The sequence below is a fragment of the Symphalangus syndactylus genome, chromosome 9 (assembly GCF_028878055.3).
Source record: "Symphalangus syndactylus isolate Jambi chromosome 9, NHGRI_mSymSyn1-v2.1_pri, whole genome shotgun sequence".
Lineage (NCBI taxonomy): Eukaryota > Metazoa > Chordata > Mammalia > Primates > Hylobatidae > Symphalangus > Symphalangus syndactylus.
The window spans coordinates 42,725,024-42,737,470 of NC_072431.2; the positions used below are offsets into that span (position 1 = coordinate 42,725,024).

The window sequence follows — 12,447 nt, forward strand, 5'->3', positions numbered from 1 at the left end:
TTACAGTGGTAACAAGAGGAAACTGTCTTCAGTTTTCATAGTCATACATTTGCAAAGAGATGCAGAAACCTTAGACACAGGCATGTTTGTAACTGAGAGGAACAGAGTGAGGTCCTCTATCCCTCCCCACAGTGCTGCCCAAGCTGTGTTCTGTTCTGCCACTCAGGATTTCTCACCTTTGTATTGCTGCACTGGCTCCCAAATGCAATCCCTGCTTCTAACTCTCCCTTCCTAGAATCCACCTTTTGCACTGCCATGGAAGTGTGCGAGCAGTGATGATATTAGCCCGTCTCTGTCACTCATCTGCCCAGATTCTTTCAGTAGCCCCTCCTGTGTGTAGGTTAGGATTCAGCTCCTGAAGTTTGGCCTTCGGGCCTATCCATGATGCCTGGCTCCATGGTGGGCCCCAGTGGGCAGCCAGTAGTCCTGACCCACACTGTCTTCTCTGTACCACAAGACTGTCCTGTTGTCCCTGTTATCTGGATGGCTCCTTCCACACCGCAGCCTCAGCCTCTATAGGCTTACTTTCACTCATCTTTAGAGATTCTGCTGGGCAGCATCCCCTTCAGGAAATCTCCTCCACGTCCTTACTCTGCTCTTTTCCTGACCTTCCCTTACACTGTGTGGCCGGGTTAGATGTCTTCTTTCAGGACCCCACAGCACACACATCCTGTGGCTTCTACACTGTGCTGGCACCATCTGTTTTTCTCACTAGCCTTCTGTTTCTCATAGTGAGGGACTTGTATTTATCTTTGTATCCCCAGAGCAACTGCTTGTCTCCCTTTTTTCCCTTTACCCCCTTCACAGACAAACTAAATAACTGTGACCCTTTCACCATCAGGGCTGATCTGACTGAGGCAGAACATATATATATAACATTTCAAGTTAGTTTGCAAAGATGGAAAGAAGTGTAGATAAGCGGAAGTCATCCTACCTTCCAGTTGCCAGCAGAGAGGTTCTGGAGAGACCCGGCAGAGCCTTCCAAGGTGGCTGGGTTGGAACTTTCTGCTAGAAGAGTCAGATATGGTTTTACCACTGATGGGTGCCACAGCATCTCAACCCCTTTGGGGGACTTCGACAGTCCTGGGATAGGACCAACTCCATCCCACTGAAAGACAAATAGCACACGTTAAATGGAGGCAGAATGAATATGATCTCCAATACTTGAAAACATTCACCTTTGCGGGACTCAGCTATAGCTATGCAGAAAATTTATTTTCTTGCCAAATATGTGATTCCTCACTCCCAGAAAAATTAAACTTGAGAGTCTCATATCAAATAAAATGCTAACTTGATCTTCTTGCGGAGTCCTCTTTTTCTTTTTCTTCTTCTTCCCCCAGCAACTTGGCTCAGAGTCTTTGCTGGGAGACTCTTTTCCTAGTAAGTCATCCAATTCGTTCAGTCCCAGTAACCGGGCCTGGGGCACCTCCAGCTCCAGCCGATAGGACAGGTTCCTCAGGGTGCACACGCAGTTCTCCACCGTCTGAAACCCAGCACGGCGTATAATTAAAAACAACTCGGCACATTAGAGCAAAACACTTCTGTACTGAACACTACAGACAGGAAAGAAATGGGAAATATGAAAGAACTACTTTTTATTTATGGGAACTTGAAACAATCTGAAGACAGAATTATGATTCTAGAGTGTTTGTGGAATACCCAGATGACAGGATGCAGAGCCCTTCTCGGTCCTGCTGAGGATCTGACTTCATGCCGACCGAAATGCTTGAGGCCCAGTGTTTCTCCTCTGGGCTGCTGCCGTGCAGACTGCATCCATGATGCTTGAGCCTCACTTCTCACTACTGCAGATCCTTGGCGTGACAACAGATGCCCCAACTCCCTCCCTGGGGACAACCATATCCCCAAGTCCCATGTCTGCCTCCTTCTCAATCTCCCAACTCCACCCTCCTTTTGAGCCATGTTCAGCGGTGTCTTTCCCTGCTGATACTTGCCTTCTGTACATGGTCTTTTGTTCCCTAAAAGATTGTATCACACCTCTGATTGGGAGGCCAACTGTCATTTAACTGAGTGTCTAAAACCAAGTTCAGCATTTGCCTATCTAGCAAGCTTCCCTTTCCAACTTGCTAACTCCTCTCAATTTCATCTGCAGATCGCCTGGTTCAATAAGGCTCAAACAAAAACTGGCTTTTCCCTTGCACTCCTCTCTCTTCCCCCAGGCACTCTTCATCCTTTTTTCTCTCAAGCTCACCCTTACAATCCAACACCTTCCAATGGCCTCTCCTAGTCCAGTCCATCCTGACACCAAGTAACTGGCCCGCTTTGGAAGTCCTGACATTTTCAGTCCCTCTTTCCTGTTCTTTCCACTTTCCTCGGCCTCCAGGAGGATCCCGGATGGTCGTCACAGCTGACAAATGATGAGCAGAATGCCCTGTACTCGGGCACAGGAGGGAGAGGGTAAGGGGCTCATGCTGAGGACAGACCAACCACAGGGCGGCAGCAGCAGGAGGGGGTGTAGAGAGGTGAAGCAACAGTTATTGCTGGGGGTGGGGACTGTGGACTGCACTGCAGCCAAGAGGGCAGAGAGTTTGGGGGGATTACAGTGCCTCAACCAGGAACTTTTAGTCAGTAGATACTCAAATACTGATGGCTCTGATTCTAGTGGGGATACAGAATTGGAGGAAATAGCAGCATGGGCACCACCCTGAGAATGAGCCTGGGGAACCAGAGAGAAAGCCTTTACCACACCAAGCCACTCTGTTCTCATGGTTCCCAGGATATTTTCTTAAGTTGCCACGTCCTTGCCCCTGTAATTTTGGAGACTTGCCCTTTGATCTGGAGAGTGGCCTCCTGAGGAGGACAGGCTCCGCAGGTCAGACAGAACCAATGGCATGCAAATAGTGGCACCGGGCACCATGGTCACCTGCCACCACGCCCTCCTGCAGCCAGGCCGGCACTGACCTTGCTGTCGTAATCGGATGTGTTCACACACGTGTGGATCACATACAACAGTGAGTCTACCAGCCCCTCGCAGGACCGCATTTGCTTCCGAGCTTCTTCCCCCGCGGAGCTGAGGTTCCTAAAGGAGTGGAGACAGGAGGAGCTGCTGAGATGAACCATGCACTCATCAGCCATGTGGACTTACCTTAAGGATCTGAGAGAGCGAACAACAGGTAGCAGCCACTTAGAGGTCGGAGGAGGCACTGGGGGCTTGCATGGTAACATCCCTGAAGCTCACAATGATGGCCTGCTCCCCATTATCCACACATGGAAGGGAACCTGCACATTTGGACTGTATCTCTCTCATGACGTGTCACTTTCTAACTCCCTCATGTAATTCTTTAGGGGCCTATTCTCCTGAGCTTCTTCATATGTAAAAGGGGGAAAATAACAGTAACTACCTCACAGGGTTGTTGTGAAGAAGAAATGAGTTGCTACATAGAAAGCAATTAAAAAAGTGCCTCCCTCCCGGAAGGTGGCCTGCTGTCAGTCATGGTGGTGGCTACTACTAGACATGCTTCACCTCCCTTGTTAGGCCAGAAGCTTCTTGCAGTCCCCTGGGCCTATTATAATATTTTGCGTGCAGTAAGTAGGTGGTCATTAAATGTTTTTTTTGGATGAACAGAAGAAACATATAATTTCTTGTATTATAAACATTTCAAGTTAAATATAGATATTTGTTTATGCTAAAACTTTTCTGATCTTTTCAATTATAAAACACCCAGAAAACAGTTTTGTGTCTAAATTTTTTATATCAATTTGCCTTCGTAAATTGATACCAAATAAGGATCTATTTTATGTCCCATTAACAATGGTTCTAGGCTAACTGTAAAATTATGCAAATTAAGAATTTGCAAAACCGCGACTAGATGAGGGGGCGGTGGAATGGCGGCTCTCATCTGCCCTGCCTCTCTGTAGCACTTTTCTTTTCTCCACCAGCTTCTGGGACCCCACCTGGCTTCTCTCTCACCTTGCTGCTTCTCAGACTCATCTGCCCATGGGCACCTCCAGGAGTGCCCCAGGACCTATCTTGTCTTCATCTTTGCACTCTCCAAGGTGCCTTCTGCTCCTTGGCTTTAATACAACCTATGGACCCATGGCCATAGGTTGGTACACAATCTGCCTTTAGCCCTGACTGCTCTCTAGAATTGCGGATTCTTTTCTCTAATGCTTTCTTGACACTGGCATGTAGACAGCTAATAGACTTCTCAAACTGGACATTGTCAAAACTCTGAGCTGCTCACCCTTCCAAGCATTCTTCTCCCTTCCCCCCATCAACAGCAATTCTGTGCTTGCAGCTGATCCAGCCAAAGATCTAGGTGTATCCTTATTTCCCCCCTTTCCTCGCTCTTAATATTTGATCTATTAGCAAGCCTTGTCAGCTCTTCCTCCACAAAATAACCCAAATCTGCCTACCTCACCCCAGCACCTGGTCTAGGCCACTGTCACTGTTTGCCTGGATCTCTGCAAGTCTGATGTTCCTGTCTCTACTTCTGCCTGTACTCACTCTTCCACACTGCAGCCAGAAATGAGGCCCACTACTCCACAGCTTAGAACACTCTGATGGTTTCCCATGGCACTTGGAATAAAATGCAAACCCCATCTGACTTACAAAATCCTATATAATCTGGTACCACTCTGCCCTTTGCTCAGTAGGCTATGGCTGCAAGCTCATTTCTGCTCCAGAAGCTTTACCTTAACCATTCCCTTGACTGGCCTATGACTCTTGTCTTCCCCAACACCACCCTCTAGTGAGTCACTCCTTGTGGTATTTCAGATGTAGGCTTAAATTTAAACTCCTTGAGAGACCCCCTGACCACCAAAGTAACCATTCAATAACCCTCACATCACCCTATTTATTTTTATAGCACCTACTGTTATTTTCTTGTTTCCTTGTTTGTCTGTCTTCCTGGTAGAATGTGGTTCCATCAGAGCAGGAACCTAGTCTGTTTTATTCGTCACTGATTTCACACAGAGGGCATTCACCAAATGTTTCTATCCCTGACCCACTGTGGGAGCTACAGTGAGTCCTGCCCCAGGCTCTCCCTGAAGCCTAGCTGGCTGGCTGAGGAGTAATCCTAGCTCCCTGGATGATTGCTAGGCCATGAGACCCACCCTGAGATGTGGGCATCTGAATTGGGAGGAGCTGGCCTGCATTCTGGGATCCTGACTCTTGTTACCTCCCCACCAACACTGCCCCCTGACCAGGGCCGATAGCCACCTGTCACAATGCTGGAATGCTACAGACCAGCCACACAAGCTTTGCTCTTTCAGGCTGTCTGTCTTGGTGATGCTAGATGTTAAACGGCACTCACTGAGTGCTCATGTGATGACACTGTGCTAAGCACCTTCCAGAAGTACTTGCTGACCCCTCATAGCTCTGAGGTGGTATTATCATGCCTGTTCTACAGATGAGGAAACATAGGCTCAAAGGGGTCCTGGAAGCCAGGCAGTCTGAGATCAGAGCCCACTCTCTCTGTCCCTGTGCCACTCTGCCCTAAGGCTTGCTTCCAGTTCCCAGGGTACTGTAAGCCTGGGAAACAGGGTCAAAATGGAGCTGATGAGTGTTAATGGCAAATAATGAACTCTACTGTGCACACTTGAAAGAGGCTTTATATATAGATTTTAACTGTAAAAGATAATGACTAAAAAAGAGTATTTGGGCTCATTTTCACTTATTTATAAAACTTGAAACGGATTGTTTAAATCACACACCTCTTTAAAAGCAACATCCTTTTAACCATCACATTTTGAATTTAAACAAACAGCAGGCTACAAACACATCAGCAATCAGAATGCGATTACCAGAAAAATGCTGTTAAAGTGGAGAACACTGGAATTTTGTCAGTAATCTTAGACTGAAAGAGCCTTTCTGAGTAAGTCACAGAAGAGAGTCATTTACAAGATAACTTCTTTAAGGCCACAAGTCTGTGCTCACGATGTTTTTCTCCCAGAATAACAAAGTCCAGTGGCCTAAATTTTGAAATAAAAACTGGAAACTTAGACAGATGTTAATAAAGTAAGTCCTCCTAAAATCAATTTACCTATGACACATATTATTTAATTACAGAACTAATTGGAAAGAAGAAATAAAGAATTTACCTCAGGCAACCTGTCGTGTTACGCAGAACTAGTGAAGTCTGAAATTTAATTTTATGATCATCATCAAAAGAAGAGTTATTCCATCCAGAATGTGGAACGATCACAGTGTTTGTTAAGGTTGAGAGAGCATCTCGAATGATTGTCATTTTTACAGCATCACATGAGGATAAATTCCAAAGAACTCCTAAAAAAGGAGATTTAAAAAATCAAATAAATAGAGATCCTGTGGCTTTAGAAATAAACATATTAGCTCTAATTAATATGAAGTCAGTCTGTTCCAAACCTAATCTATGGCCTATATTTGCAACCAGGTTGGGGACAGACCTCTAATGAGTTTTGAGTGAATGTATGAGCCTCCGACAACATATTACAAATTCTTAATATTCACCCTCTTGGATTTTAGAAAGTGAATATTATACACCCTCTGTATCTATTAGGCAAGGTGACTGTGGATTTTGCAAAGCAAATTAGTTACTCTGTAAAGGGAGAGGGGCGCAATCCAAGCAGGGGTCTTGAATACAATGCATCTGTGATTTTTACAAAACTGCTATTCATTGCATTGTATTTTACATTTAATGTCTGTGTGACAAACCATTTTTAGAATTTAGTACTTGGAAAAATATTTCTTTTTCTTGAAAGACTGGCATGTCTTTCTTCATCTGCTTCCTTTTCTTACTTTTGCTATCAGAAAGCTCAAGCTTCAATAAAGCACTTGCTGTAACTTTCCTGGCACGGATGTTTGTTATATTTGCTTCATCTACCTTACTTAGATAAGGTTTAAACACTTCTATCTCAATTTTAAGAGTTTTATTATCATATGCTTTAGAAATACATGTTACTGTCATTCCTTTTTGGAAATAGGTGAGACTAACAATAAATTAAGAATTGGCTGTATTGTAATTCATATCAAGATTTCAGGATAACAGATCTTAAATGGAGCTTATTAGAGTTCTGTTTAATGATATTAGAGGGCTTTAATTTTTGCATCAAGTATGAGGTAGCTAAAATTATTATCATAGCACAGGTTTTCCAGTAATTGCTCTCATAGACATTGGAGCAAATTTGAGATGATACCCACCCTAATGTCATTTTCACATCATTGCATCTTCCTGAGTAAGAGGAAAGTAGGTGGAGAAGAGACGGTGCAGCTGTTTTTTCTCTGCATTCAAGTCCCCCCGCCGAGTCCTACACTCCTGACATAACCTTGGCAGGTTGCTCGAGTCTGTACAGTGCTTTCACAACTACCAACACACAAAAACGTTTGTGGCCTTGCAGAGGGAGGGGTGGCAAAATCTGCCCATGTCCGTGGGAGCGTGTCAGGACTGTGAACATGACTGATCAAGAGCGTGGCCCGGAGACAAGACCGAGCACTGCTGCTCCAGCTGTCACGACCCAAGAAGCCAGCCTGGACACCACCTGCTCAGCCTTCTCTGGGTGCCCCTGTAAAAGAGGGTGGTATGGGGAGGAAGACAGGAGCTCCTTCCTTTGTGGAGGAAGGGGAAGTAGAAGCCAAGGGCTAGAAGTGAAGAGAGTGAAACAATCTTCTGACTCTAAACTGCGTGAGGACTGCCCCTTCCCAGGCCTGTCCACGTGCTGTGGAGGGAATGGTCGGACTGGAACCTGATGCTTGTGCTCTGGCCTCCTCTTGTGTTCTGCTCTGCACCTGTGCCCACTACTCTCCTCTTTCACTTGGCTTTGACTTCTGGACCTTGCTGATTTGGTTTCCCTTGTTCCCCAAGGACTTTTACCCCTTTTCTACTCCTATTCCACCATAACTACAGCCTTCAGGACACAGGATGGGAGGGAGGCTTAAGACAGTTCTGAATCAGGCAAGTAAAGACCTTGCTTTACTTGTGAAAGCTTTTTCTGTTCTTCTTTTCTTCTGTTCATGATAGACCTTTGCTTATATAATTATCTTGGGGTACACAAAAGCTAGGGTCCTGGTTAGAAGGCAGCACACATTATGCGTGCTTATGAAAAGAACTTAAATTCTACAGTTGGAGCTATTTCTCCAGGGATTCTTTGAAAATTGGCCATGTTTCTATATAAAGTGCTTTTGGACAATGGCTTTAAACTGTGCTCCCTGGATCCTGGGGGTTTTGCTGGCCTCCCGTAGGGGCAGCCATGTGAGGAGTTGGGGAAGAATTGGTCGTTAGGCTCCAGATCCCCACCCCAATTGACTCAGAGCAGCTTCATATTATCTATGCTCAATTTTGGGCTTCATTGTGTTTCTGTTTCAAATCTAAAAGACATTTGAGAAGCCTGACGATCACAGAAGGGACCCGGGAGCTAAGGATGAGAAGCACTTTTTTTTGGCAGTCTGTCCTGACCAAATAACAAGGCATGGGAGTGAAAACAGAAGACAGAGTTGGGTCGAGGCATAGCAGGGGAGGAAAACAGCCTCTGTCACTAACATGGGCTTTAACATTTCCTGCTAGGGAGGCCAACCATAGTCACCCTGGGCCCTGATGGGGCCTCCAGGAGCATGAGTCAGCCACGGTGGCAGCATGCAGCCCAGAAGCCATCAGTGGTTACAGTGATTCCCTAACCTCCCCTGCTGACAGTTTCAAAACGTGATTCCTAATGCCATTGGCACAAATTTTCTGTCACAGCTTTCGAATTCCTCAATGCATGGCGGAGAGCTGCATTTTTCAATAAGATATTTTCAACTCACAGAATAAATGCATTTCAGTAAAGTTAGCTGCAAGGCAAGGTTTATGGAAAGTAAAGTCTATCATACTATAATATTAGATATATATATATATATACAGAAAATTAAACAACCTGTGTCACAAACTTCAGGTGAAAACATGACTAAGAAGAAGAGTGGTTCTTCAGAATATTGGATCCTGGAGTTGATGCCTAGAAATTCTCTGATTGTTGTAGAAAAACCTGTTTTTTTTTGTTGTTTTTGTCTCTACTCCTGACTACTTCTAACACCTACTTCTGGCAAGAGGATATTTCTCTGATTTGAGAATTTCCCTGATTTTCATGCTGGTGGTAGAATTTTGTCCTGCTCTGTCTTTTTCTTCCCACGCATTCAGAATGACTGATGGAGTTGTATGTCATTCTACAGCTTAGTATTAGCCAGTATATATACTTGGGATTGGACATAGAGTAAACATCCATAAATCAATGTAAACAATGGTAGCATCACCATTTACTGTGGCTTTACTCTGAGCCAGGCATTGTGTGCTTTACATATAATACCTTAAAGAGCCAAGTTGTCCCAAATTAATTATAACTTTCCCTTTTAATATTTTTGTAGGTTTGAAATTCTACGTTGATTTTTTTTTAAAAAGATGAACATTTATATGCTGAAACTAAATTTTAATTTCATTAGGCAAGTATTATATAATGAGGAAGAAATACCCTATCATTATCCATCCTTTTATATATATGTTGTGTGACACATATGCAGGACACATAGTAGGTGGTCAAAAATATTTGTGATGGATCTATTTTTATATCCTGTATTTGTTTTTAGATTTCTCTTTTATTTCCTACCTATCAGACTTAGCTTATAAGTATTATTATTATTACCTCCCCTTTGTGCCTTTTTGTAAAACTGAGTATTCAGGAGTGTCCTTTAAGTTTGCAACTGGGGGAGAGGATCTCTAACAAAATTTGTCTGCATAGTTTTGCCTGCATTTCACATTGAGACCAAAAGAGATGATTGCTGAAACCACCATCTTAGTTATGGGGATAGGAGAATCCAGTTGCCATTCTATCTCCCAGAATCAGAAAAGTCACACCAGCATGCCAGAATCCCCATCCCTCAAAGTGCAAAATAGAAAGGAACAGTGCTGCCAAATTATAAAATATAAAGTTGTTAAAAAATATGTTACCCTTCATTAGACAAGCTGACTATGCTATCTTTTAGTCAACTAAAATGACTTATTGATCATAACACTAGCGTACCACAGAAATTTAGGCTTTCATTTCTGCAACTTCCAAAAAAAAAATGTTCACAGTTATTCTTGACCAGAAAAAAGGAAAGGTTCTATTTTTGCTAAGTATGTGGTGTTCAAGGGACCCACCAAAAGGCAGCTTTATCACCCTGCATTGTGTGTTATATTATCCCTCTAATCTTGCACTTCGCCATGTAACACAAAGAGCTGCAACCTTCGGTATGGATTTAACTCGGCATTTTGACTGGTTTTTTTTTCCTCATTTTCTATTCCAAAACTAAGATTATATAAAGCCAAAACAACCAGCTCTAGTCAACAAATAATGGATGAAAAAGATTTAACTAAACTTAAAAGCCTTAGATATGAAATGATTAATTTGGCTTTTTTGCTCAAAGTAAAAAGCACCTCTCTTAAGACCGGCTAATAACACCTGTGTGTGCTCGACTTCACTAAAACAATGTTCTCCCCACTTTGTCTAGGGTTTCATTTAATGGGTCAGGAAGAATCTTGCTAGGGCAGTAAGTAATGAATAGAGAATACGCCAACTCCCAGATGTAGTAAGACTGATGAGAAAATGAAGAGCTGTAGGATTAGCCTTCTCCATCAACATGATAAACCTCTAACTCCAACATCCTAATGCAAAATTTGCTTCAAAAATATTTATCGCCATACTCCATTATCTTCTGGTTCCCAAAGGGAAAGTTAAAAATAAACTAGAATTTGGTTGAGGAAGCTTGAGGTTTTATTTAATTTAAAGCAATTAGCTATTTGTTGTGAGGACTAAGAATATAAATATACAAACTAATTTAGAAAATATTAGGGAGTTTCATGCATATTATTGTAGAAAACGCTGCTTATTCCCTGTCACAGGAACAAGTACATATAATTATGAGTAACCAATAATCACAATGAAATATTGCATGAGAGATGAAAGTTCATTTTCCCCACAAAGAATGAATAAAGTAATTAAAATACCATTTCACATAAATCCTATGCTGCACAATTTTGAAAGAGCTCACATTTAAAACTAACTTTATAGCTATTCTAATGGCGAACTGACAATTTTATAGTCAAATTAGAAGCTGATTTTACTGATTAATTAAAATAATAGCAACTATTTGAAAAATGTACTTCTTAAAGGATATTAAAAAACAACCAAACAACATTTGGAAAATACGATTTCTCTGGTGGCAGATACGCATGGCAGCCTACACAACTGTTTTTCTTTTTGATATGAAAGACAATCTTAAACCATTCATTTTTAGACAGCATTCAATTTATGCCATGTTTCCTAAATATATTTAAAAGAACCCAAGTGTTTGTAGATATTGCCAAAAGAAAAAAAGCAACAGCCATAAAGGTGCCAGTGTGCTTCAAACATCATCACTGGACAGGCCCCCACATTTTCCTTCTTGAGTGAACCTCGCTCTGAATGCTCTGGTTTTAGTCATGCTCTTTCACAAGACGTTCATGAGGGAGGCAGGTAAAACCACCCAGGCTCAGGGTGTGAGGAACCATCAAGGAGATAATGGATGCTAAGGTCTTGTGCACACTCAACCCCCACTCCGTTCCCAGTACAAAGCAAGTGTCATGACCAGTGGCTAACGGGACTGTGCATTCCTGTTGAAGCTCTGGGGAACACTGCCCCGTATGTAATCCTTCCCGCCTCCCGCCCCAGCTCCTGGCAATTCTACATCTATGGGCTCACTGGAACCACCCTGCAAACATTCTTGAAAAATGGGGGTAGAAATATTAGATTAATAGCACAAACACAATAATATCAGGGCTGTAGATTGTATCACGGCCCTTGCCTGCTTCTCCTAGCACATGCCTCCATTATCATTCCCTATACAGTCTCTGGCTGAAACACTCAGGATCTAGCAAACACATATCTTCATTTCTTTCTCTATGCAGCTGCCCCTGAAGTTCTCCCCTTAGTCCAGTGGGTTTTTATAAACTTCTGCGGCTTTTTTTTGGGACAAGAGTAATGCCAAGATACTATGGCACCTACATCCTGCTACAATATGGCCTCCCGCCAGCCTTAAAGTTACACACCTCATACCTTTGACATTTACATTACCTCTACCCAAACGCAGTATAGACCTGTGCTGCCCCATACGGTGGCCATCAGCCACATGTGGCTACTTGAAATATGGCTAGTCCAAATTGAGATGCACTGTTAAACAAAAAATAGATTATGAAGACTTGGTATGAAGAAGTGAATGCAAAACATTAATAATTTTTATATTTCTTAGAAGTTGAAATACTTTGAAACTATTAGGCCAAATAAAATATATTACTAAAATAGATTTCCCATGGCTGCTAGAAAATGTAGAAAATATGCAGCTCATATTATTCTCCTATTGAACAGTGCTGGCAGAGATGCTTGCTTGCTTCATGCCAGACTCCAAGGGAGACACACAGGGGAGACATCTGTTCTCAGGAGGGCCTTACCACAAACAGTTACACCATCAGG

At 42.9% G+C, this 12,447-nt stretch overlaps 1 protein-coding gene across 17 annotated transcripts in view; it reads right to left on the reverse strand.

The window, feature by feature from the left end:
- PKP4 (plakophilin 4) overlaps window positions 1–12,447 on the reverse strand; it is a 227,864-nt gene that overhangs the window by 17,037 nt on the left and 198,380 nt on the right. For all 17 annotated transcript variants that reach the window (XM_063645988.1, XM_063645987.1, XM_055292039.2 and 14 more), the window contains 4 exons: window positions 6,061–6,244; window positions 2,920–3,037; window positions 1,292–1,483; window positions 935–1,108 (listed from right to left, as the gene is read on the reverse strand). In XM_063645988.1, the coding sequence (XP_063502058.1) occupies window positions 935–1,108; window positions 1,292–1,483; window positions 2,920–3,037; window positions 6,061–6,244 (668 nt within the window). The remainder of the gene's footprint in view (window positions 1–934; window positions 1,109–1,291; window positions 1,484–2,919; window positions 3,038–6,060; window positions 6,245–12,447) is intronic.